This window comes from Drosophila simulans, chromosome 3L (genome assembly GCF_016746395.2).
Source record: "Drosophila simulans strain w501 chromosome 3L, Prin_Dsim_3.1, whole genome shotgun sequence".
NCBI lineage: Eukaryota > Metazoa > Arthropoda > Insecta > Diptera > Drosophilidae > Drosophila > Drosophila simulans.
Genome location: NC_052522.2, coordinates 16,168,617 through 16,195,848, shown reverse-complemented (window position 1 = coordinate 16,195,848; position 27,232 = coordinate 16,168,617). Strand labels below are relative to the sequence as shown.

The window sequence follows — 27,232 nt, the reverse complement described above, 5'->3', positions numbered from 1 at the left end:
GCAACATGTTGCAATTAGCGCTCTTCGTTTGGCAACATTCACTGCCAAAAGCGCGCAACATGCACAGAGAAACATATAAACACAAAGAGAGTGCTTCATAATTTTCTCTTTATCGAACTCCGCTCGCCGGTTGCGACGACGATCCCAATCGGAATCGCGGCTCGCAACATGTTGCCTTCAAACCGGTCTGGCCATGAACTTGGTGAAAGAAGCTACCATGGCGAAGCTCCAGTTGGGAGAAAAGTCTGCGCCGCGTTTTCCGCTTGGAAATTTTTAAAAGACGCTGCCATCCAGCGGCCTGGAACATTTGTAATCCGACGTTAGAAGTCTGCGGATCGTGGCCAAAAAGCAGAGTGTCCCCAGCCAGCTGGTAGAAGATACTGTCATTCCGACTCCTCCTGACTCTGGACTTCTCGCGTGTGTGTCTGTCTGTGTGTCCGAAGATTTGGAGTTACTGTTAGTTGACACTAATACGAGAGCGTGTGAAATACGAGAAATACAAGAAAAACCGAACGTGAATCGCGAGTGCAAAAAGTAAAGAAAATAGAAAGAAGAAGAAAAAACCCAAACAAACAAAAAAAAAAGAATAGTACGAAAAATCGATATAAGAAAACCTGAAGAAAACGAAACTCAGCAATCGTGGTCAAAATGGTGCGGTTAAGTGCAGCCTGGAGCTGCTGTTTTTTGGCCCTGATTGCGTTGGTATCCACTGTCGCCTCCTCCGCTGCAGATTATCCGGGTGTCATCGAACTGGTGGGCTATAGCAACCGCCGCGCACGGACTTACTTCCAGGAGCAACCCCGCTCCAATCCCAATCCCAAGCCCGGTTTGACTTCGGCCAAAACCCGGGCGGATATTGAGACTGTGAAGAGGAATATCCGAAAATACGATCGTTTGCTGGAGTTGGATACGAAAAATCTGCCCGAGCAGCAGAAGGATATGCTCGCCAGGATTGTGGAGCGGGTGGCCAGGCTCAAGGAATCCCTGGACATTGAGGAGCAGCAGTTTAACCAGCAAGAAGCTACCTCCTCCAGGAGCAGTAGTAGTAGTACCACCACTAGTACCTCCAGTACCCAAGAATCGCAAACAGAAGCGGAAACGGAGCGGGATCAGGAGGCGATCGAGCAGAGCACGCAGCTGCCCACTGGAGCCACCGAAGCTGAAACGGATCCCACCCTAATCCTAGACGAAACCACGCTGCTGGAGCTGCAAAACACGATGAACGAGCAGGCTGCCATGAGCACCATAATGAAGGAAATGCCCACGACCACGGATATGAGTCAGCAGGAAGCGGAATCGGAGGCCACCGACGAGGAGGGAGAGACCACCTCACCCAATCTGACCACCCAATCGGAGGCAGCGACCACCAGTGATGAGTCCCTCACCGCTTCCACTGATCCCGATGATCAATTCGTAGCTGCCAGATCGAATAACAACATAGCGGCCATAACGGCAGCGGATGATGCCGATGGCACCACCACAACCACCGCGAATACGGGCAGTCAGCAGCGCACGTTGACCACCATGGGAAAACTGAAGAATCGGGCCACCAAGCGACCCTTCGCCCACAAGGTCACCGCCGCCCTGAAACGAGGAGGTCAGCGTCCGAGCAGCGTGAGTGCGGCAGCTGCGAGTGCGGCAGCGGCCTCAAAACCCAGTAGCAGCACCACCGCCGCCAGTAGCACCACCCAAAAACAGAAATTGGCCACCAACAGTTTCCAGCAGAAGCAGCAGCAAGCGAAGCCACTGCAGAAGGTGACACCCTCGATCGGCGGAGGTGGGTCATCCAACCCGTCCTCGGCATCTATTCCCTCGGCTACCACAAATTCCGCAGCTCCCGCCTTGCCCATCGAGCAGTTGTATACCCGTACTCCCCAGGCCAATATCCCATTGGCAGCAGCGGCGGCAGCAGCAGCAGCATCCTCATCCGCAGCGGCGGCAGCAGCAGGATCAGCAGGATCGGGTGCCACGCCGGCCACCTACAGCAGCCAGCATGACAGCATGGTCTACGATGGACATGTCAATGCGTCGGCCTTGATCGACAGCCTGAACACAAACGCTCGGGAGGAATACTACCAGCAGAAACTAGGAGCAGGCAACAAGGATAACAAGGTGAGGCATCCATATACCTACACTTTTGGAAACTTATCTTCTTACTATTTACTAGTAAGTAAAATAGTATTTACTATTTATAATTTCTATTAAAAAGGGATATTAAGGGATTTTTCAAATAAGACCATAATTAAGGCCCAATCCTTGCAGGAAACAACTAGGATTTTTAATTTTTCTGTGGACACTATAAATATTTATAATATCAACCCCTTATTGAAAAGGTTAATTTGTCATTATTTGCAAAACTAGGTAGCCATTTTAATAGTAACAATACATTATTTTTACTATAAACACAATGTCCTCCAATAAATAGCCAAACAACAGGGCCCAAGATAGCAGACATAATAACTCCTTTCCAAAATACTGGCCCATCTTTGGCTTAATTAGCAATGACCACCAAAAAACAACAAAGTTCGAAGGGGAAATGTAGAAAGGGGAAAGGCGGCGAGCGCCTGTCAAGCTAGATACATACTTCCCAAGACAATGGGCTAAGTCGCCGGGACAGAGACATCTCTGGACAAAAAAAAAGACGGAAACCGTTTCGGGCTATGTAAACAAAAACTAGAAGAACCGAAGTAAACCCCGTTGAATGTCAAATGCAGAATTATTGGAACAACTTGACTCTCAAACTATAACAACAAAGCAACAAGCGATGACAACGACCATGACAACAGCAACAACACGAAGCTATCGATGGCTTAGTAGGAGCCACAAAAAGTTCAAAGCCACACAGAGAGAAAAATTGCGTTTATATATGAGAGTGTCTTAAATTAGTTACATGCTTATGTTTAGCTTCTTCGTGATTTTATGGTTATTGTTTTCAAATTGTTCCAATTGGATAGCTCAATCCGCAATTGAATTTTATTCGTAGCGCCTTTCTCTGCGCTTCTCAAAATATGTAGCTAAGTGTGTTGCGTTGGGTTTGGTCGGCTTATCTTCTTTCGCTTTTGATCTTATATAATTAAACTAAAACATATGTATTAGCTGTATTTCTAATCTTTGGATCTTAAAGCCGCTAGATTTAGATATTTAGTGTCGTTCTTTGGCTGGTTACAAGATAACATTTCAACTCTTTTTGTAACTGTATGGGGGTACTGTCTTGGGTAGTTGGCCAAAGCTGGCCACTTGTTATAAATGGAGCGCCTCGAGGCCTTTGGCTTTCCATTGCAAATCGATTGTCATAAGCCGGAGGATAAGAAGGGGGAGGGGAACTGGCAGGAAAGCAACCAAAACTTTCAATGCAATTGTTGAGTGGGTCAGTTTGTTTGGGCTGGGATCGCAGCATATCGTTTTGTTTGCTGCTTTTTGATGACACGGACAAGGGAACTGGTCAAGCCTTATTAGATACAGTCAAGACGAAAAACTGCATTTGGTGAGACAGCGATGAAGATGGAGGGCATCTGAGTGGAGGATCGGCAATGATTTGGGCAGCCAGGCATCGGAATGGCTGGCAATTTGTAGCCACTACTGACCTATAAAGTTTGATGTGCACCTAACAATGATGATTGGTAGTGGATGCTGGAATGACTACGCGTTTGAGTCGGCCTCAGAGATTCTGCGCAAACAACGACATAATTTATGGCCATAGTGCGATCGGCTATCGATGCAATACGACACACATAGCCCGGCTTCTATTCTCCAGCGTCCCAACAACCGACCAACATCATCGACAGGTTGAGCAACTTACTTACCCAGCAGCACACGGAAACAGGTTGAGTTGGCATTGCAAGATTCTAAGTGGCCTGGACTTACCTGAAATGAGAAAAGAATTAAGCTAAATGAAAATGTTTCACTTGGCCATGGGTGGTTGAGTCACTGGTTCTATGCCGGTCGTGTGCCTAATTAAAATGGCAGTCACATATCCGCACCTAAATGGGTTGCAAAGACCCCGACCAGTCTAATGAAGACTTTAATTGTTTGTTTGCTGGATCAATTGATCTGCAGATTAATCGAACAGCGCTTGTGCGGTTAGCATCGTTTGATGCCGTTTTCAGTAAAGACTGTGAATAGATGTGATTATGCTTGACGCACTGGGAATGTTGGTGGAATTTGAGAATTAGTTGAATTCGCCTTGGGTCCGTCGGCCGGGGAAAGTTAGGATCTTAGCCTTTCATTGCCAATCCCAAGAGGTGGTTCCCATGGATGTTGGATTTGATTAAACCGAAAGACACTCTCCCAGCTAAAGAGCATTAAGAATACAGCATTACAGCGCCTCTCTCCGCGCTTCTCAACGATTCAAGCTTAGGCGATGTCTAATCTCGTGTACTACACAGCACATTCCTGTCCAAATAAAAGATTATACGAGTGTGGCTACCGAAGAGGGGATGCGGTTGATCAATGTAGGTTTACATTTCTCCACACATACAGCACCTGCTACATTCCATTCAGTAAACAAATCGAACTGAACACCACCTGAGTGAAAAGTGATCATTAATTACAATTCAATGCTCGAGCATCCAGCATGTTAATGGGCTACGAAAGGTCATAAAATCGAATCAATGCGGCTCAAGACAACGGCGCTCATTGGAAGAACTTTATGAGCTACCCATGATGGTCAGAGCTGAAGAGAATTTCCAGAAGATGATGACGCTTGGTCAGCGGAGCGTCAAGCTCGGGGTTGGGTCTTGATTGCCGGCTGTCGGTTACCGCTAGGAATATCATAAATTAACGATTAAGCGAAGATTTGTTTACGGTTACCGCAGAGGGAGAGCCAACTATGGAGAATGCTATGGTTTGGATCTAGCACTGTGACCGCGTGTAATTAGCACATTGTTAAATAGATTTGTGCCTTTTTATACCGCATTTGTTTTTGGCAACAATCGAAAGATGAAAGCATAATTGTTACATTGCCAACAAAAGAATTGGGCTTCGTTTCTTTGCTAATTTGCATACAAATAATAATACAAGCTGGGGAAAAACTTTCGCTGCCAGTTGAATTTACACGCTTTCTTCGCCAAACACAATCGACTTAGAACTGCAAATGGGGCTAAAGACCGAAATGTATTTTGTTTGATTTGTATAGACAAACCGATTGTGCTTAATTATAGAGGGCAAGGCACCGTTAGTTCGTTAGCTAGTTCTATGGCTAGGTCATGTCTGATTCCGGCTGCGATCTTCTTCGCATGAGTTGCAAATTCCTCCGGTTGCCCCTCATTCCCCACATCTCCGGTGATGCAACCACCAACATTCGACTTTTTCACGCTTCCAACTCGGCTAATTATCGGGGAGGATGATGAGGCCCAGAGGCTTGGCATGAGCCAAAGCATCGGAAGACCACCACTCATAATAATTAATTATAGCCTTGCCGTATGCAACACACAGAGAAGCCAACAAAATTTAACTGCAGTTTTATGCTAAGGCAAATCGAGGGTATACTGTGTTTTATATAATCTCTATATAATAATATCTTTTGATGCATTGACTTTTTGCGCCTCTCTATGCGCTTCTCAAACATTGTAGCTAAGAGAGATTCAGTAATTTCTCTCATTCTTTTCTGTATATTTTTGTATTCAATATTCAAGAAATACGTACGCAACAATGCGAGAACAATCTTTAGAAGATTGCTCATCTTTAGAAGCAATTGATGTATATTAAATTGAATTAAATTACTAGAACAAAGTATTCCCTATAAGCATATAAAATATATCCAAATTATCATGAAAAACTAGTTCACTAAATGGATTTATAATATCTTCAAATTGACTGGATAATTTCACTTAACCTAAACACTGCACACGATTTATTCGGTTAGTTAGCTCGAAACTTTGCATCTGACCTTTTCTTCCAAACTATCCATGGTAACCAGACCAATTCGATCACTTTCGACCCAACTTTCGATGGCATTTTCTTCTTATAACCAACTTCGACTCGTGCCTCGTTGCAAAAGCAATGACACTAACAATTTCACAAGTCATAGAGCATATAATCACAGCCTTGGCAGCCAAGTATGTAACCGAATGGAAAACATGAAAAATAATGTTGAAAAAGTGAATTGCAGTTAATGTGGTTTTCTAGAAATCATAACGTAAAAAAAAAAAGAGAAAAGATATGAAGGCGGTGCCAAATCAAAGACAAAGGAAAACCCTCCTTCGGTTCGTGAAAGAGTGTGAAATTTGTTGTCTAACAATTTAACAGACATCGGCAGCTGCCTCCGATTTTACCTATATACACATATAGAAGCATGTGGACAGCGGAAGAAGGCGTGACTTGGTCAGTCGATGACTGACAACCTGAAGAAGCATGGAAAAGTGCACTTATCGGGGTCTCTCTGTTAAAACGTGTGTGTGGGCTTTTTTCAAACACAGTCAAGAAAGTTGCGAGGAAATCAAGCATGAAAATTTGACGTTTACATCGTCTAATTGAAAGTGCAAAATGACAGCTGAAACAATTCAATGATTGTGAATTAAGAGTTCAGCAACGACATTGAAGAAAACCAAGCTAAGCTTGGTTTTTTTAAAGCTCCGCTTCTTTAAAGAGGTTTCTGCCTTTGGACCCAAATCAACATGAAAAATCTCACCAGTTTATACAAATTTTCCCCTGGCAATTCAATAGACTCAACAGCTCTCTAATCGAGAAGTCAACAGCTCATACATCAAGAACTCTTTTAGACCGCAACTCTGCAGCTCAAACATTTTCCCCACGAGCATGATCCATTACATAACAAACACAGGTTTTTTAAGGGGAAAGGAGGAGAACGCTCCATCCGAACATGTTTTGGTTAAACATTTACCGCTTTGTTTTATCAATTGCTTGTTAACACAAACACATGCCGGCGCAGAGCGATGATTGAAGCTGACCGTTAGAGCAAAGACATTAGACGCCCAAAGTTATGCTAATTTCAGATTGTTCAGAAGGAAAGGCTTTCGGTGAAACGATGATAACCCAAAGACAATTGGTGGTGATGATGATGATGATGCTGTGGAAAACTGGTAGCCAGTTGCAATCACTCAGAGAAAACGAGTCTAAACAAATGGGTCATAACGTAGATACGATTCGTGTTCTAGCTTAATTTGAGATATCAGCGTGTTGCTTAAATAGGATATTTGGGATACATTCATTATATGAATGCTAACTTTAACTCAACCAACTATATTACCAAATGGTTTATGCATAATTTGAAATTATATTAATATTTTCGCTCAGTGCAACGGAAGTTGCATTTCTGCTATCGAATGCAAATGAAAGCAGTGATGCAGAAAGCCAAGAAAGGGGCAGAGATATGCACTCATATATGATTAGGAAAATCGAACAATGCTCCGACAATCCAATCCAATCCAGTCCAATACAATCCGGCTGGCAGAAGAAAGCAGAGAAGCCGCCAATCTTGTCGGGCTTTCTAACCAGCTTGTTTTTGTTTTGGGAAAGGGTTTTCTACGGCTTTTTTTTCGGTTTCTGCGATGATTTATTAAAACTTTTACTAGCAATTATGGTGGATAAATGGGCGTGTGGACTCTACAAAAATCTCACCCACTAATAACTGTAATTTATTTGGCCAGACGGCGAAAATTATTTCTCTTTGATTGGTCATCACCGGAGATCATAAAGCAGAATCCCAGAAATGCGAAATGAAAAGTGAAATCCGGCAAAGGGTCGTATTCGAAACACAAAAGGCAAAACAAAGGCCATAAAAGCCGACCAAAGAAAGGGAAAAATCCGGAGTAAAAATAGATGTCGAAGCAGTCTTTTCAATTAACTCAAGATCCGGGGCAAACATACATACATATATCTATGTATTTGGTATCTGGGTAGTGAATACCCACTGTGCCCATTCCATAATTTAACGAACGATTCGCAATTTATGGCAATGACTTGAGCATCCAGAATTGGCCATTTGGTGAGGCATTTATCTCGCCGCACGCTATTCAATTACGGAATGTAGACTCACCTTTGGAATCCCTGGAAGATCATCAGCAAATGAGATGGGTGATATTTCATGCGTTTGATAAATAAGGTAGTCAGTTAAGATTTATTTACCAAGTGTCCGAAGAAGAAGATTCCTCCTAACTATCAAATTCAAATCAAAGATTTAAGGAAAAAACCCAAAGATTACATCTTATTTTCGCCATCATATTTGTTGACATAGATAGCCAATGATTATCGACCATCATTGTTGGTCTGCACGATGTAAGAAAAGGGTATTTTACATAAATGCATATAAATGCCCCTCTAACTCCGGGAATACCCCTTAAATGGTACCCTAAAGATCATGCAGATCGTGCTGCTACAAGACATTGATATACTAATGAGGGCTGCACTTTCCATTGATCGCTCTTTTTTTCCCTCCACAACGGAGAAAGAGTGAGAGTGTAAATAGTCATTAGGCCGACTGCCAAAAACAAACTACATCAAGTTCGGATAAAACAAACCTGACACTTAGACGGAGCAACAAAAAAAAAAAGCAAAAAAAAATGTGTAGGACGATGTTGGGGAAATGGCCAACTGCATTGGCATCTCGCAGAGCGAAAAGACTCACGACCAAATTAAGATCTCACAGCATTTGGCAAACTAATTGCAAATGTCTCTACTACAAGTGAGGGGGAATTCCCTCGCAGTGCCCACCAGTTGGAACAACTGCAGCTATTTGCATTACAAAGACCCGAACGACCTATGAGATACTTCCAACATCATTCATTCCACTTGGCCCCGCCGAACTTCATCTTCATCTTCTTCTCGATCCTGGCCATCGAATTTGTGTCTTTGTCTCGCGCAGTTTTTGGCCAAGAGACTCAGTCTTTGGCTTTCTTCTCTACAGCAACTTTCTGCTGCTTTGGCTTTCTAGGTCGTGTAATTGTACAAAAAAAAACAGCAACACAACAGCGGCGAGGAAAACCAATTGCATTTAAATCACATTTTTCTTTGTTTTTGTTTTTTTTTTTCATATATCCAGCATTTTCCGCTTTACTCGATTTTTGCTGTTCTTTTTTTTTTTGGCATTTTGATGGCTAATTCAATTGGCGCTGCTGCTGCCTTTTGCTACATCGAATTGATAAATAATTTATAAGACTGGCTCCTTAGCATTTATGGTCTATAAATTTAATACACAAATGCACTTTTCGAAATAATCAAAACCCAGAAATATCCAAACTCAATTTTGTGGTTTTCGATTCGCTCTCGTTGGCCAGACAGTTAGCCGCTCCGGATTATTTGGCTCAATTTGTGTGGCTTTTAATTCGAAATAACTTGGATCCATCAGAATTGTGGAGAAATCAAAATGACTTACTTTAAGTTACCAAATTGCTAATCAAAAGCAAACAAATACATAGAAACTAAATATACACACAAACATCACCAGCTTGATGACTTTAAATTCAAATAAAGTTGACTTCGAATTACTATTCAGTTCCTTGAGAGTTCCTTAAATTATTAACATCCCAAAAGATAGAATTGTATCTTACCGTTGTCACCAATTTATTTCAATAAATAAATGCAAATGCTGCATTCTAAAATATGTACGCTCTTGACTTCGCCGACTGCCACTCAAATTCACATTTATTTCTGGGCCAACTAAAGGCCAGCAAATCTCCATTACAAGGGGGCATAAAAGCCTCATGCTCGACGATAAGCCGGGCCATTTGTTAACAATTTTATAACACAGTGGCTGCCATAAAGCAAGCCACGTCGATGCCAAAGAAGCAAGCTCTACTCTAGACCAAACAAATTATGCACCCCGCCCCAAAAACGAGGAAAAGGAAACTTTTTGCGCATTTCAAGTTGGGAACAGGGAATTACAATTTATAAGCAAAACAAGAAAGCATAAATAAATGCAACAGCAGCAGCGGCAGCAAAAGTTGCAGCATAGGACCTTTGGAAGAGGGGCCACCACGCCCACGAATTAGCAATTTAAATGTCCTCCAAATGCCACCCAGAAAAATGCTACCAGCATTTTAGGACCTGAAGAAAAAAACATTGTAAACTATGAAAGATACTACCTTTGGCCAACTTCCAGCCCCCACTTTCTACGTGCTCTGAGACATAAATTGTACAAGTGCAACACCCTGGCAATCTGGAGTAAAAGTAGTTGCTCCACAAAAATCAGCTGGCAATAAATACATAAGCAACAAAGAAAAACAGGAGTATTATAAACGCTTCGCATTGTGGATTCGCTATTCAAATACAATTTTCAAACATTATTTCGATCGTTGATTGCATTCACCTGTCGTGAGTGAGTGTCTGGAGTGATTGGGAATCGAGTTTTGAGTGGGTTAAAAAAAAAAACGCTGGTTGCATGTTCGATATCGTCTGAAGATGGAAAGCCCCTCTCTTCAACCTTACCCCTTTAATTGCAGGCGGGCATAGAAATTGCCGAATTAACGTTAACGTGGCCCACAGACCTTTTTTGGGGGGGTCAAAGTTGCTCTCGACCGCAAATCGAGTTTTGATTTTCGAATTTATGGCTCATCGCCAAATTACCGGATTGCTTTCTTTGTTTTGCCCATAGTTTTCTTTAGAAAGTGCAATTAATTTGTAGATCTATGATTGCTCATCTGCGATTAAAATTAATGGCAGCAGGCCGACGTTAGATAGAGATTGGGTTCACAAATTATACGAAAGATAGGCCCGAAAACAGGAATGGGAAAAATCCATTTTAAATTGATATGGAAATTGTATTATTCATCAAAATATTAGTTGATGATTGTCCAAAACAAGCCAACATCATAGTTACTCCAAATAATGGAAATCCATTTCAATGTACAACAATGTTTGCCAACTAAGCTCCGAAATAAAATCAATACGAATCTATTCTATCTATCTCTAAATCTATCAATCAACTAGAAATTTAACTTGAAATTCCGCAGCTGCTATGCTCATCCTACAATCAAAGCTCTTCAAGCTAACAAACAAAAGCAATAAAAATCAGAGTTGAAAACATGTTCATTTTCCTTTCTTTGGCGAGCTGTGGAAAATTCGAAGTGCATTTGACTCCATCAACTCCACTTACAGCCAGTGTGGTCAGGTTTTTGTTATTCGTATTTGTATTTCGGCTTTTTGTAGGCCATCTACCGCCAACACTGGCACACTGACAACACCGATGTGGCTGCTGTTGCAGTTGCCGCTGACAACTTGACACAATTTTTAATAAGAGACGACGACAACGAGGCACAACAAGCCGCTGCCGGAGTGTCAATTTCCATGGCCAGGCAAAACAGAAGAAACCGAAGAAAAAGACAGCACAAATGGGGAAAAATCGTATTTGAAACAGCAGCTGGCGGCATGCGAAAACTCCTTGAACCCAAACTCGGCTCAAATCAGACAGCCACCCATCGATATGGTGGCTAACACACACACACACACACAGCCCCCATTGGAAAGGCCTTTTGCCAGCGGATATTACAAGTGCTGTATGGATAAATATTGTTTTAGCATTGCTGGAACTTCGGATAGTTGTGGGTTGTGTCAGAGCGATTGTCCGGTCATTTGTCAGATATTTCCACAGCTACCACGTACTTTCCCAGAAACAGAAGTTCCGCGAAGGAGGACTCCCACCCGGGCTCAATAATGTGCGAAGATTCCATCGAAATCATTAAAATAACAAATTGGCCACGATACGCAGCACAGCAAATGGACAAAGCCGCAAAACTCCTTTTGCGATTTTGGCTTGGCCAAAGAAAATTGAGTTGGTCAACTGCGAGTGCAGATAGTTTTTGGAGGGAGCACTGGTTTGGTGGTTTGGTTAAGTGCCTTGGCCAACCGCAAATAGCAAAATGGTGCAAAAAGGGTACAAAACCGACGGCAGGCTTCAATTACTCCATGTGTCTGACTGAGTGGGTGGAGGGTGGGGATTGCTTTCAAAAAATGCGCTTTCTAACTGCAGCCACCCGTTCCCATATCCCATAACCCTATCGCCATGAAGTCATCGAAGTTTATCATCATCATCACCATCGGGCAGAGCCGAAAAGCAAAAGTTTCTTTGGGGGCTAAAAGCGTGTGCGATGGGCGTGGCATTTGAAATGGAAATTTATGCCACAAGATACAAGATACAAGCCCAAGACCAATATGTGTCATTTGTGGTAGTCACCTGGCGATTCCCGGCCAGACAACACTAATTGAGTTCAAAGATCACAGAGCAGAGAAAAAGTGGGAAAACTAGGAACTCTGAACGGGAACGGGATCCAACTTTTGCACACTTTTATTAATCGTTTCTGGCAAAAAAAAAAAAAAGGCAAAAGCAGGCCGAGTTTCGAAGATTCCCAGGCACCCATAACACGACCGCATCTTCAATCAACGTCATCCACAAGCTCCATAGACTCCATAGACTGCGGTCCCGAAAAACCGGACCCCGGGATGGCCGCGAAAATTAATGAGCGAATCCCTCGCCCTAGACACTTTTTACATAGGCGGGCAATATCGAGTTTGACTGCTCTCGCATATGGATGTGGCCAGTATGATGGGCAGGCAGGCGCAACAAAGTAGTCCGCATCCCAAATGGTTGCATTTGGCCATAGGACACATGATGATGATGACGACGACGATGCCAACGAGGATTGAGGATGTGCCCGACCGTGGATGTAGATGAGGATGCCACCGATTGTGACAGGTTTATGCGCAACGAATTGCTGTGAAACTCAAATAAAATAGTGAGAAGGCCTTCTAATTAGAATGGCCACCAAAACTAGGCGGCTGTTCACTGCAAGCCTACATCTTAAATCATTTTAGAGCTCATGCTAATTTTTTATAAATTAATTTAGTAAATGAGAAAGCTAAACTAGGTTGGTTTGGATACTCCGACAAAAAATTTAAAATAATTCTTCATCAAGCGTACTTTTAAATGCAGTTCATCCAATAAAAAATGATGGTTAAGCGCCATCGCTTTTTAAATGGCAACAAAACAATAATTGTGCATGGAAATGAAATTTATGAATTTATTCGGGAAACTCCTTAATTATAACACAAAAGAATATCCCGTTTGGCGCAGCAAGTTTGGCAATAAAACACGATAAACGCCAACGCGTAAACCTCAATTCAGTGGACTCAATCCTCCCGTTTGGCCAAGACCCATTGGTGGTGCTGGCATCCTCTCCCAGAAGGCGACTCCACTTGGTTGCTCCGGCCACCGGCCGCCGACTGCCGGTTTGGACGGTTTGAAATTGAGCAGCGGACTTGGGTAATTTGATAGGCGACAACTAGCCAGCCACGGTTACAACCGTCAACCGACAAACGCCAACGGACCTGCGGTGCAGCAATGGATCTGTGGAGCTATAGCCTACGGAGCAGCTATGTACCTATGGAGCTATGGTGCTATGGTGCTATGGTGGTGGTGCGGCAAAAAGTATCTCAACGTGTGCGTATCTCTTACAGTGCAACAAGCAAGTGCAACTAATAAATTAATGTGCCTGCCAGTGGAGAATGGAGAAAGACTGAAGCTGCGAAACTGGGGGCCTTGTAACCACTCATAGTTGGCTGTCACCTGGCAAAATGAAAGCTACAATGCAAGCCAGCCAGCCAGGCAGGCAGCCTTTGGATCATAGCGTGCTAAATTTGCCAAGCAGGCAGTCAGGCAGCCAGCCAGGCAGTTGGCATGTCAATGGTAGATACAAGATACATTCGTATCGCTACAGGAATGCGCTGCGTTTGCATACGAGATGAGACTGAGCTGCACTGCTGTTGCGGCTGCTGCGGATGCATCTGCATCTTGGGTTGGCTGGCAAAGAAGAAAAGAGGGCTGACCTGCATAACGGTGCCGCGCGATGGAGATGGAACGAACTGCAGAATGAGCCCAGAAGAAGACTCTCCGATCCGCTCGATCTGCGGCTCTTTATCATTATCCATAATAATAGAGAACCAAGACCGCGACCGAAACTGAGAAACTGTGGAACTCAGATATCCAGATATTCAGATATCCAGAGAACCAAAGACTTGGAAACTTAGAAACTCAGAAACTCAGCAACTCACAAAGATGCAGCTCTCATAATGCTGTCCATTTTGATTATCATTCACTTAATTATGATTGATAGCTGTAAATGCCGAGCTCAGCCACGTATCTATTAGATACCATTCTTGGCTGCCGATTGGTTTTACTGTTAAGCTCAACGAACGTATCTGCTCGGTCCATTTTGGTCCGGCGACCACGAAATGCAAATCCAAATTGCCCGAGTCTGTGAAAATTGCCTTCTACGAGCAAAACACAAAATCTGTCGCACATTACAAATGACCAAAGGAGTGAAGTTGTTGGCCAGATACATCAGTGTATCTACAAGTTCTTCGCCTGCAATCTCTCTACTCAGAGAAAGAAGCAGAAGATCAAGAAAAGGGTTAGGAATTCGCTTTATATTGCCGACTTCGAGTTTTTACGGCCTTAGAAACATTAGTCATGGTTGTTTGTTGTTTTGAGGAGCAAGTGGTATATATCTAGCTTGGGAAAATACTTTTAGTGTCAATGCATTAGGAAATAGTACCCATTAATATACAATTTTAGGAAGCATAAAAAAGGAAATTGTTTTTTAAAAAAGCAAAAAGTTAAGTGAATATACATTTTGCATACTTTCCATTTTAAAAATTTATTTCATTTAAATTGTGTTTTTTAACATATGGCACAAAATACAATCATTAGCTTAAATCAGGTGTAAAGTTTTTAATCATGCCGCCGATAGTAACAAATACATTTGCATCTATAAACTTTTATGACTAGTAAAAGTAACACTTGCAAAAGAACAATAAAACCGCTTGAATTGCACTTTCATATTAATGGCTATATCTAAAGGCTTCTATCATGAGAGTCGGTAAAATGGCATTTCCTTTGAGCGGTCTTTTCACTGACCCCCAACTTGGGTACGAGTACCAGGTACCTGGAAACACATTCGCATTCCAGTCGAAGCTCGTGCAACTTGTTGCAAGTTGGCTAATACAGACATTAGCCAAGTGTAATAGCTCTGGCCCAGAAGTGGAATCACTGCAGCGTGTTCCCTTCGAGGCGGAAGCTAATAATTAACACAGAAATATAAAAAAAAACACATCGCACTGATAGAAGGAAAAATGTAAAGTGGAAAATGGAAAATGCAAAGCGCGTAATGTCGGCATCTTTATCTCTCACCTCTTTTTCTCGCTGGCCTCCACTCCATGGTGGAAAAAGCCATGCGAAAAGTAAATTGTCAGATGCAAAACAAAAGCCGAAACGCAACCCCAGGGCCTTCGGGGGGCGTGGCAGGGGGCGGTGCATAAGATGTGCAATGTGCGCTACTTTGATAAAAAAAAAAATAGCAAGAAAAAATGGCATGGCTTGGAAAAAGAACGCGAAGAAAGTCCAATAAAAGAAAGTGTTTGGCCCCAAGGCCCCAAAAACCAAAGAGGAAGAAGACGAGCCAACCTACTGCACATTATGTTTAATAGAAGACTCCGGAGAATCGAGACAAAGCAAACAGCTGCAGTAATTAGGCACGACAAAGGAATTATTTGCAGTCTCTGCATATTTTCCATTTTAATTTGAAACCTCTGCAAAGTAAATAGCTCATTTAAATGAGCAATTAAATCATTTATTAGACATTTAAAAATTTGTTAGACTCCTCAACAAAATGAAACCATTAGCAGACCCCAAAGAAATGCAATCACTCATTTTTCTCTGGCTTCAAAAAAATAAACAAAATTCGCTTGGCGTATATTAAATTTTAATTTTCAATTACAATTCTTCAGCTCAAGTTTATTTGCAATTTTGTCTGAATGTTTCGAACATTACTTTGGCACAGACCACATACTAATTTCGCTTTCTTTTGCATCTTTCAGGTAAACATCTCTCCACCACAATGACCATTTAGAGTACGTGATTCGGAAAACAAAGAGGCGGCCAAGAAAGCCAAGAAAAAGTCCAGGTTTTTGGCCCCCCCGAATTGGCGCAAAGTTTATTATGCGATTTAGCGGTTAAAAGCGGCAATGACAACAAACAAACCAAAACATTTTGACCCCTTTGCTGGCCTCTTGGTTGGGGTAAACGAGCAGACCTGAAGTATGAGCCATCAAATGGTTATGGATTCGATTCATACACACCAACTTCTTCTCTTTTTTTTTAAGTGAATTTGTTCGACATGTTTGCCTTGAACAAATGTACACAGAAAACGAATGGATTTGGGGCCTATTTGGGTTAGTTTTTTATGAGTAAACTGCGAAAGAACGCCGAAGAAAGTGATAGCTAATCGAGATTTGAACGAGGAAAGTGATTTTTTAAAAGAATTTTACATGAAAGCGAACAGGAAAGGGAGAATGGTATTCGGAATTTTAATAGAACCAAAAACAAAAGATGTAATCAAAGCTTAAAGTATTATTTACAATAATATTCAATGAAATTTTTTTAATATATTCATATTCATTAAAAATAGGAATATGATATCTAAACAATATAATATACCCAAGTTAAGTCTTGCACATCGATAACTTTTAGCTGAGAATCAACAGAAAGTAGCACCAATAATTCACTTAAAACTTTCCAAATTTCAAATGTAAACCTTTTCCGGCAATAAGAAGTCATGTTCCAAGCATCCGGCTAGCCCCACTTCGTAATATTACCGACTAATGTCAGACTTCCCCTGGGTATCATGACCAAATCGTTACCGTAATGGCAGCAACATTAATTCTGTCCCACAAAGTGTCCCAAAGAACGGTGGCCCGGCCGGAGTAACTCAGTAACTCATAAACGTGCATTAAAGACCATATCATAGCTGGCATTTAAAGTCATTAAAGGTTCAACAAACCTTAACCAACGAGCCGAAAGAACTGTTAAGGACCGGACCGGACCGCAGCGGACCCCGATGGCCACGAAAACTAGAACAATAAACTCGGCCAGCAGCAGTGTTTAACAAAAAAAAAAAAAAAATGAACAAAAAACCGAGAAAAAAACACCCAAGTACCGAGAGGGGGCAAGAAATGTAAAAATATTATTATTACGGCACTGGGCATTAAAGCCAAATGTAATCCGGAGCATCTGGCCGCCAACAACAGGGCTTATGACCAAACACAAAATACCCTAACTTGACCCGAATGGCATTAGAGAAACAACTAGAACAAATTAGCGCTCGCTCTGCGGTTGACACATTAAACGGATTCTGATTCTTCGATTCTTCGGATTCAGTTTCATCGAATTGGCCAAGATGACAATTATGAACACGTCTTTGGCCGACTGCTTGAATTGGGTATGGAATGTAGTGCTTGCTGTTGGATTATTCAACTATTTTTTACCCTTTTTCATTGCCAGCCAAATCATGTAATTGCCTTGTATGCATCTTGGTTTTTTCTCACTGCACAGAAAAAAAATAATATCTGCTTCTGCGAAACATTAGAGTAGTCAATTATTTTGTTGTATAATATCATTTTCATATTAACTGTGCGTATTCGTCTTTTTTCTCAAATTTTAGTTACATAAAGTTAGGATCATTAGTACGCATAATCTCTTTTTTCGTGTGCATCTGCTACCTCTTTCTTTCTTGCAATCTGTATCTGCAATCGTCATCTTCATCTTCAGCTCCACCTTTGTTTGCCGTTTGACAAGTTATGCGCGGAAAAACAGCGCAGAAACAAAAAAAAATTGTAACACCGCCTAAGATGGATATCAGTTACGCATGCGCAGCGCAGAAGGCCGCATCCACAAAGAGCCAACTTTGGCCAGCGTTCAGCGGCCTGAATGTCTGGCAAAGATCTGGAGTGGCTCAAACGAAAGAGTAGGGAAAATATGGCTTGGTTTAGTTAAAGTTACATACCAACAAAGTATATTTATCTGAACATTGATTTTAAAAGAGAAGAGTCTTAAAATATATTAATTCTTACAATTCTTCTGGATTTTTAAGATGCACTTTCAGGGCAATAAAGTTGACCTTTTCAATGGGAGTAACTAGGTAATTTTTTCTAGCAGTTTACATCACTTATTTTTAGAGCAAAAAGGAAATAATGTAATGCTGAAATATCATGACTTTATTTCATATTTAGTGAAGTGCATTTTTCTTTCAATGGCATAAGTCACTGACACACTATGTTAGTAAGGCTTATTAAAAAAAATAATTTCCTTTTAAGCAAGAAATTTTACTACACGCTTAGTTAAATTTAAATGACTAAAACTTATTATTACTCCACGCGCTCTTGCCTAAAGATAATAACTTTTAACTGTGCAATTTGTCTTTCCCCTCAAACATTTTATGATGACGAATCCATAAACCGTAGTTTAACTTAATACTCAGGCTCATACGCAAAATATCCGTTGGCCTGCGATTTTTCCCAAATAACTGGGCAATTCTGGTAAACGAAAAACAACAAAATATAAATATCGGCAATCAGGCTGTACGATTTATTGAACATTTTAATTACAACCTGCGGACATAAACAACTTGAGAGTGTTGAGAGTTTACGAGAGCTTGGGGCTACTCAGAAAACACCGAAAGACCAAAAGGCCATTGAAATCGAGGAATAGGAAAAGGCTAGCCAGCTGGAGGTTCCACCAATGCGAATGACTTTTACCGGGTTTGCGGTTGGATGCTGTGCGGGATGATGATGATGGCCAAAACGGTGATGATGATGATAATTATCAATTGCCCGTACGGCGCAAAGGGGAAAAAGCGTTAGGCAAACAAACAAATAAATAATGGTAAACAAACAAACAAACAAATAAACAGACGCCTTTGTGCCGGGATTTGCATGAGAAACTACAGTTAACAGGGGTGAAATAGAAAAAAAAAACAAAATAATAACCACAATCTCAAGTGAAATGTGGTAAGTGTGCAAGTGTAAGGTTTTCGGTAGCTTGTCGTGTCAAATAAATGAAAAAGGTCTGGTCTTTCCGAAAAGAAAGATACATCCGTGAGTAGACAGACGAAACTACTTGAAGCTTCACGCTTTATAAATAACAATAAAAGCAAACCTCGGGCGCAGAACTTCAACGAAAGTGCTTGAAAAAATAAATTTCGGTTTCACTTCGAGCATAAAATTAAATAACAAACAAAAACCGAGAGGGAGAACGGAGTAATGCCTAAATAATGGCAACTAATTTTCAGTTATTTCCCACTGAAAATGGTAGGTGTGAGATACACGAAGACTTTCACGTAATTAAATCAAATTTCGAAATGAAAATGAAATGAAAATGATTTATTAATTGCGGCCTTAGCCATGCAAATTTCCATTGAATCTGAATCTTGAGCGTTGAGACTTCAGTCTTGAGTCTTAAATCTTGAGTCTTTGGTATTGAGTCTGAGAAGTAGTAGCTCTATCCGCAGTCAAAGCGGTGAAATTTCATGTGACTGTTTTTTTCCTCCACTCGCGAATCTCTTCAAGCTGATTTGAATAACAAGTGGCGGGGTTTTCGCATCTGCAAGATATATAGATACAAGCTGCCGCTGCTGTCGCTTACATGCGTTTAGCTTCGGCTCCTTGGCATCGCCGGCTCCCTCATTAAAAGTAAATTTCGAGCTGCTGGCATAAATCAAGCCTCTAAATGGCGACTCGGCTTAAAGATATATGTATATATATATTCCTGCCTGTTCAGGGTGCACAAAGAAATACGATGGGGCTAAGTCGCATACGGCCGGAGGACTTGAAATCCGAGAAGTGCTGCTGACTGCAGGACTTGTTCGCCAAGCTTGTTAGGTGCAAAAACAAAGGCGGAGCAACTGAAAATCAACTTGGCTGTGAAGTGAGGAAGACAAATGTGGCAATTTGTTATTTGTTAAAAATTGTTCATCACCAAATGGATGTGTGGTGTGATTTTGTGGCGAAAACACAATATTTTCAACAACAAAATAGCTGCTATACTATCAAGTTTACAGATTTAGCTATTATTTGTATTCAATGTGAGTCAAGTTTAAACCAACTACAGATTTAATTTATTTAAATTACTTTAGCTTCAATCAATGCAGCATATTTCAAGTGAAGTGAATAACTTCATATCGCATATCTTCATCTAATTTGCATAGAAATATGTGCGAGTTTTTCATGGCTTTCACTTGATTTTTCCCACCAAAAATAATAATTTCCCAAGGCACTCAAATGCAATTCTTCGCATTCATATTTTGGCGAAATCTCACCCATCAATGGCTCATCAAGACGCAGCTAATCAAGTGGCAATCATGGCCATCGAAACAAGTCAATAAGCCAGGCATTCATCATCAGCAAACAAATCACGCATACGTCGTGTTGCACACAGCTTGTTTCTGCAATTGCCACTGCAATTTACTGTTTGTTGTTTGCTATTTACCATGCAATGTTGTTATGGAACAAACAAAAAGAAACATTTTCCACGTCATTTGGCCGGGCAAATGGTAAATAGAAAAACGAATTAGCATCCAAAACCGAACGAAAGAGTTGCGAGTTGCATAAAAGGAAAACTTTAAAGAGCCATTCGGCTAAAGGAAAATCAACGGAAATGTCACTTTCTTTTCAATCAAAACGCAATTCATGGCACTCCAAAAATTCAAACAAGAAAAAAAACCCATAACACGAAGTGCAGAAAAAGAAACACAACCCGTGAAAGGTCGCGTCGAGATTCCGATTCCGACTCCGAGTTGCAGTCCAAATTGCAGGAAGCTGGCATCGGAGAACACGATTTTCAAGTGGCACTTGGGTGGGCAGGGGCAGAAAAAAACAAAAAAAAAACTGAAAATACAAAAAAAAAACTAAAAGCGAAATGGAGGGAGTATCTCTTGCTAACTGCCACCGGCTGAACTTTAACCTGTGTGAAAAGCGGACAACATAGCAACACAAAACGCTTTAATTTGCAGTTCGTGGAAAATTCTTTTGGCTTAGGGCCTAGTTAGGGACTTCCCCACCAATCCACCACTCCAATCCGCTGCATTGGTACACGGTAAATATTTAAAAATGTACTTAACCAAAGTGAAAGAGACAGGCAGCACGGCAATACGGCAACACGGAGTGTGGAGTGGAAACAAAGGCATTGGCGGCGACAGTTTGGACATTTGGACAGAAGCGACAACCAGCTGACGCCAAATAGGGAAACGGAAAAGCTGGAAAAGCCTGAGGAGCTCGAAGAGCTAGAAAAGCCAAAGTACAAGCGGCAAAAATTCAATAATAATGGTCAGGGTCAGTGTAAATCACTCTCTTGCCAGAAAGCAGACCTACCTGACAGTAGGTGGCTGAATGGCTGCATAGCCGAATGAATGGATGAATGGCAAATGACTGACATGGGAAGTACCGTTCCATTCCGGGCAAATCATGGCCCGGCAATTTGGCCTAAACCAAAGATGCTTTCTGTTCAATTATGTGCTAAGTAGGAAAAGGGAATTGTTTGAGTTTCAGCTGAATTCGGGGCGCTAGAAAAAGGAAAATGGGGTTCAAGGTGCCTGTAAACTAGATCGATAAGTTGTCAGCCAAATGGAAAGCTGTTTGCAGCTCGGCTCAGAAAATTGAGGTAACTACAATGAAGTGTTAAAGGAAAAGTAAAAACAACTGAAAGGACCAATAATAATAATTATAATAGTGACTTGAGTGAATTATTCTGTATAATTCCCTCCTAATCTTGCCCCGTTTTGTAAACTAATTAACTCATCAGATACTCCAACTGCCCTTTTCCATTTCTAAGTATACATTTACACGCATTGATAAACAAGAGAACAAATTACAAAATAATTAAAAACTACCTAAAAGGGAAATGTAATGCTGCAGCACATAGAAATGGAAACTACCATCAATTGTGTCATGAATGCCGACTGAAAAGTGCCCCAAGTAAGCACTAAGAAAATTCAACTGCGAAAACTTTTTAATAGCCAAACAAGGGGAAAGAATAATTGAAGGGAGAGAGTATCCTGAGTTCCCCCAGCTGTCGGTAAAAGTTTTCCCAAAATGAAAAACAACTTGGGGAAAAACACACTGGGAAATGGTCGCAGGAAGGAAGTGGCTGATGGGTTGGGTCAGGTGGCCTGGTCTACGAAAGGGAGATGGCTGGAAATTACAAGTAAAAGTGCGTTTGGCAGTTTACCCGGTTACCCAGGGTTACCTACTACTACTACTCACATATATATGATATATATGTATTTATATGCCATATACCCACACTCGACTTTACGTGTTCCCTTTCAAGTTGCATCAATTTCTTAATAACTTTGTTCCCCTCCCCATCCTCGGCGGAAAAGGCGCGTTGCAACGCGTTGCAAGGCGAGCCAAGCAATTTTGTGTGGCATTATGTGAGGGTCTCGTTTGCCATTAACCTGCTTTAACCAAGGCAACTCAGCTCCCAACTCAACTCGACTAAACGCGACTCAAATCAACTCAGCTCGAGTCGCCTCTCCTCAGCTCAAAGTGCTGGGATGCCTGGTAGGAGACCATCCTCATCTTTCTTAACAAAAATAAGGAATATACCAAAACGAGACTTGGAATACCCTTTCAGAACATCTATGATTTATATGTAAGAATTGGTTAAATTTCTTAATATTATCATAGTTTTTATATTTACAAATCGCATGATATTTTATTGATTTACCCGCCAAAACTTTATTTAAGACCTTTGAATTAGTAGTAACTACCTTAGATTTATGTTAGCTTTCAACTTGTGTTTTTTATATCTTTAACAATCAGTTGCTAACTGAGATGAGAAAGAAAACCACTGTGCGAAATGAAAACTTTTGGCAGGGCGATGGTCCACATGGGATGATGGAATGTGGATGGGTATAACAATCCAACTGGGTGAGCGTCAATTTCGCACTTCATCCACGCCAGAAAGCTGGCAGTAGACAAACAACACTTTGTAACACCTCGACAAGACACCTTTTTCCTCCGAGGAGCAAACATTCGCCAGCCGGCCAGCAGAGCAACTTTAATTGCTAGCCAAATAGAAGAAGGAAATGGCTCGAGGAGGAGGAGGAGGAGGAGTAGTAGGAGGAGGTGGCAAACCCTTTTCGCCACATCAATCAACAGGAGCTGAATCTCATCGTACTCATGGCTTTTTCTTCTTTTTTTTTTTACAGAAAACGGCGACAGCGAAACCGACGAAATATCATTATTATCCGCACAATCAGCACATCTATCTGCTGCCCGAGTGTGCCATTCAGCAAGTTTGTAACGCCGTCTACGTGAGATTGAACTACACCCAACCACTGTGCGCCTGTCCATCCAGGTGAGTTGCTAGATTGGACCTACCCACTTGTCACTCCCGCCGCCAGGCTCTAATTAATCCAGCGAATCTAATCCACATCTCCTTCGCAGATATCGTGATCCCTGCTCGGCCAGTCTGAATGAAGATGATCAGCATACCACAAAATTGGTTGGCGATAGCAAGAAGAAGGTGAGCTCATTCGCATTCTCAATCTCATTTCATAGCAACCGAGTTACTTAGATAATTGCCCAGGGGCCACGACTGTAGGATCCCTTGGGAACCGAAAGTGCAACTGACAGCAGTAGGCATTTCCAGATCATTTGTTAGATCACTCTCGGTTGATCATTAGTTCAATAGATGGTTGCAGGTTCTCGCCGGCACGACTCCGGATCTCTGGGAAGTCGAAAACGAAATCTTTGCTGCCCGAACACAAATATAATTTGATCTATTTTTAAATGAGTTAGTGCAAGATGGAATCAGTGGGATCATTGGTGGTTAAATAGAGCAGATCGCTGACAAAAGACACGAATTTCATGTTTGGTAATTGCTCGAAACTAGGAAGATAATTATTTGGGAAATACTCGACCTCGCATAGGAAGTAGTTATTAAGATGTAATAGATTAGTCAAAAGATATGTTTATTGGAAAAAGTCAATTTGATCATAATTGTCCTTTCAAGTTTAACTAAGGAATGGATATTGAAAGAAATTTGATATCACTTCCAGACTAATTGATCATTTAGCGAACAAATTTCAATTAAATACTTCTTTGGATGTATAGTTAAAGAAGTAAATACCGAGAGCTTTAATAATAATTCAGTATTCTGAATGTATTATTAACCAAATTAACCAAATAGCCAAGAAAATAAGCAATAGCACCTCCAACTCTTAAAAAACCATAAAATAAGCCATCGATTGAGTACTTAGAGAAGATGAGTGCTTCTTAGCACAGCCACTCCTTCAAATTGCTCGAAAGTTTGGCGAGGCTGTGGTCAATTAATGAACAGCACGATGGCTGGAAGCCAGCAATGCGAGTATATCATTTGATCAGTTGAAGATCACCCCTTGTGGCCAGACCAACGGAATTGAGGCTCATTTGCTGGATCATCGAATCGTAAAATTGATTCCTCGATCCTCGGGCCCAACTCTCGCTGGTGAGGAGAGTGCTTCCCAGACAGCCGAAGGCACGATCAGTTGGCCAGGTCAGCTTCCCAGATCACCTTGCAATGGATTGCAATGTTATTTGCTTTATGGCCTGGCCATGATCTGCTCCCTCGGCCCGATTTTCCCTAGATTCCCCCCCACGTTTAATTGAGTTATAAACGCAAAGCAGCGTGGCTCGGAAATATGTGCAAATAAATTAAATAATAAAAAGCATTTCTAATGGCTTAATGGTAGTCGCGTAGAGTGCTCCACGTAAAAGGTGTGTGGAGTGTGGGCAGTGCGAGACATTGTCATAATTACACATCACTTCACTTCACCGTTAAATGCAACACTTGCTGTTGCTGTTTTGCTATTTTGCCATTTTGTTGCCATTTTGCCGGAACTGTACAGCAAATTATGAAAATGCGTTTAGCTGGAAAACAGAAAACAAGAGCGGGGCGTTAGGAAAAACTGGAACAGCCGGGCGGACCACATTAACCTGAATGCCACAGCCAATGAAGCGAGCGGAAAATGGTTTAAAAAAATAGAGAGAAAAAAAAAAGACAACAGCAGCAAAGATGCAAAAGAAAAGATTTTCCCAATCGACTGACATGCAAACGAGCGCCGCAAGAGTCAATCAAATTAACGTTCGGCGAACAGCACTAACAGTAGCCCAGGCTGTAAATCAGTTAAAAGGACAATCAGTTTGGCCAATTGAAAGCGTAGCAAAACGGCCCAAGTCGAAGCAATTTGGCCAACAAAGTGTTTGGACCAGCCCACCGGCCTTTAAAGTCTGGCCGATATCAAAATCAAAGCCCTGGGCACTGGCTGCTCCTGTTTTTTCGCCAGAGTTTGCAGCTCGTATTAAGTGACAGCTTGTCCATAGCGTTTAGCATGCTAGCTTTCAATTTAGAGTCATGATCGGGATCGAAATCGGGATCGGGGTAACTTTCTTTCTCTCATTCCTGCCCTGTGGGCCAAAGTGAATGGCCAGTGGGGCGTATCATTAAGCCCATTCTGCCGTCTAGACGGACTGCACTAAAACAAAATATGGGTTAGACCAGACCATCTGCGGCCATAAACATTTCGGCCCACTCAAAGTCGTGATGCACAGTGCTGTAAAATCTGAAGCATTTTTTAATCAAATTTATGTTCTGGAAAAGTTAAGGGGTTAAGTTAAAATGAAAAATTCAGTTGCAATTAAAATCCTTTGCAAATTTTAATGGTAACGTTACTCTTTGCAATGCGATAAGTTTGAGCTAATTCACTAATGATCCATGAAAAGTTATTCATAAATTAGTTTATAGTGCACATTTCTCACAGTTCTTAAACATCCCCTTTCTTCTTATTCCCTATTTAGGCCATCACGTTGGCCAAGACCTGCGAGGCCACCACCGAAATGCGCGAGTGCCGCTCGCCCAAGGATTGGTCCCTTCTGGCGCTGCAAAACACACGAACCGGCAAGTCGCACTACTTGGTCATCTGCCGCTGTCCCGATCACTTTAAGATGGGTAAGTTAAGGCATTTGTTAACTTTAAAAGCTAATAATAAGCTATATATTAATAAAAATATCACCTTGCAGAGGGACCCATGGCCCACGACCAGCCCACCTATGCCAGCGTGCCCGGAATCCGAGTATTCGGCATGATGTGCGTTAAGCCAGGATATTCGGTGCGCAAGCCGAGCAACCAGCCGCCCAAGAGGTATCAACTCCAGAAGCCCTTCTATCGCCCGTCAGTGGGCACCACGCTGGGTGGCCAGAAGGATAGCTACGGCAGACCCATATACGGTGGCTCCAGCTCCTCGGGCAGCTCGGCCATCAGCTCCAATTACCAGCCGCAGGACTCGAGCTTCCAGAGCGGAGGCAGCAGCTCGTATCAGTATCTCAACCGACCGGAGAGCGGTGGTAGCCACAGCTCCGCCAACTTCCGTCCGGATCAGTTCTCGATCAACAATTTCCCGAGCAGCAACTACGGACGCAACAACGAGCGACGTGGCGATCTGCCGCCCATCGAAGCTATATCGAGTGGATCGGGAACCGGAGCCGAGGAGCAGCCGAGCAGCAGTACTCCAGCGGCTGAGGAGGAGGAGGCCAGGACCACTCTGCAGGCAGAACAGGAGGCGGAACCGGCGGCCGCAGCAGTTCCAGCAGTGACAGCGGAACTGACCACCACGGCGGACGAGGCTGCACTCGGAAGCCGGTCCAGGCGATCCCTACCTGATACGGACGACTATGAGCCGGAGTTCCCGTGGGATCGCGTGCTCGAATTCCAGCAGAGCATCATTTGGGACTAAGTTCCGGAAATACCAAGCAACCAATCCTAGTAGATACAATTTCAATAGCACACAAGGCGACATTTCCGGCGACTATAAAACTGTGCAAAAATCAACTGTGACTGAAGAATGAGATGAGAAAAACGGGAGTAAATGGCTACGAGAAGCGTAAAGTTCACGTCACGTCTAGCGTAACGTAACGTAATTAGCTAAGCTTTTCATAATTTAAAAACATGTTTTTAGGCATTTCACTTGGCATTTCTTCCAAGCGTACCACCATCCCTCTAAATTTATATATTTATACATGTATTTATTTACAAAACAATTTACGAATTAATTAAACAATTACACGGGCCCGGGCACGATCGCACTAATTGTTTAATTAATTTGTTTTGCATTTAAGCGTAAACAAGGCCTCAACTTTTTAAACTAATATTTAACGATTTTAACGAATAGTTTAGGTGCAAAACTGGAAACTATTTAAAAAAAGGAAACATATGAACAAAATGCTAATTAAATACATAAACCAACACCGAAATTATTTAACCTAAATTTAGTTGCTTATTTATGTTTAGACCTAAGCTGCATTTACTAGTAGTTAAATAAAATACTATTTAAAATACATTTTAAAAACATCTTTAAAGTATGATTGCAATAATTTCGATTCATATCAGCTTTTTTTAATAGAAAAACGTAAG

At 41.9% G+C, this 27,232-nt stretch overlaps 2 protein-coding genes across 4 annotated transcripts in view; one reads left to right on the top strand and one right to left on the bottom strand.

Moving 5' to 3' along the window:
* The window catches only part of LOC6738334 (elongation factor-like GTPase 1), a 73,838-nt gene that overhangs the window by 43,538 nt on the left and 3,068 nt on the right, over positions 1 to 27,232 (bottom strand). The gene's annotated exons all lie outside the window — the stretch shown is intronic.
* On the top strand, positions 251 to 27,154 carry LOC6738335 (uncharacterized protein DDB_G0271670). Of its 2 annotated transcripts, XM_002085109.4 has the most exons (5): positions 253 to 2,112; positions 22,992 to 23,140; positions 23,230 to 23,308; positions 25,621 to 25,771; positions 25,843 to 27,154. In XM_002085109.4, the coding sequence occupies exons 1-5, from the start codon at positions 649 to 651 to the stop codon at positions 26,553 to 26,555; spliced, it is 2,556 nt and encodes an 851-aa protein (XP_002085145.1). In that variant the 5' UTR covers positions 253 to 648; the 3' UTR covers positions 26,556 to 27,154. The 2 variants fall into 2 exon arrangements, with proteins under 2 accessions (XP_044778742.1, XP_002085145.1); XM_044922807.1 differs by lacking the exons at positions 22,992 to 23,140; positions 23,230 to 23,308; positions 25,621 to 25,771; positions 25,843 to 27,154 and adding an exon at positions 15,826 to 18,725 and having other exon boundaries at positions 251 to 2,112.

Coding starts and splice junctions, on each gene's coding strand:
- LOC6738335 (XM_002085109.4), top strand. CDS start 649: ATGGTGCGGTTAAGTGCAGCCTGGAGCTGCTGTTTTTTGGCCCTGATT. Junction 23,141..23,229: donor CTGTGCGCCTGTCCATCCAG/GTGAGTTGCTAG, acceptor TCTCCTTCGCAG/ATATCGTGATCCCTGCTCGG. Junction 25,772..25,842: donor TCCCGATCACTTTAAGATGG/GTAAGTTAAGGC, acceptor ATCACCTTGCAG/AGGGACCCATGGCCCACGAC.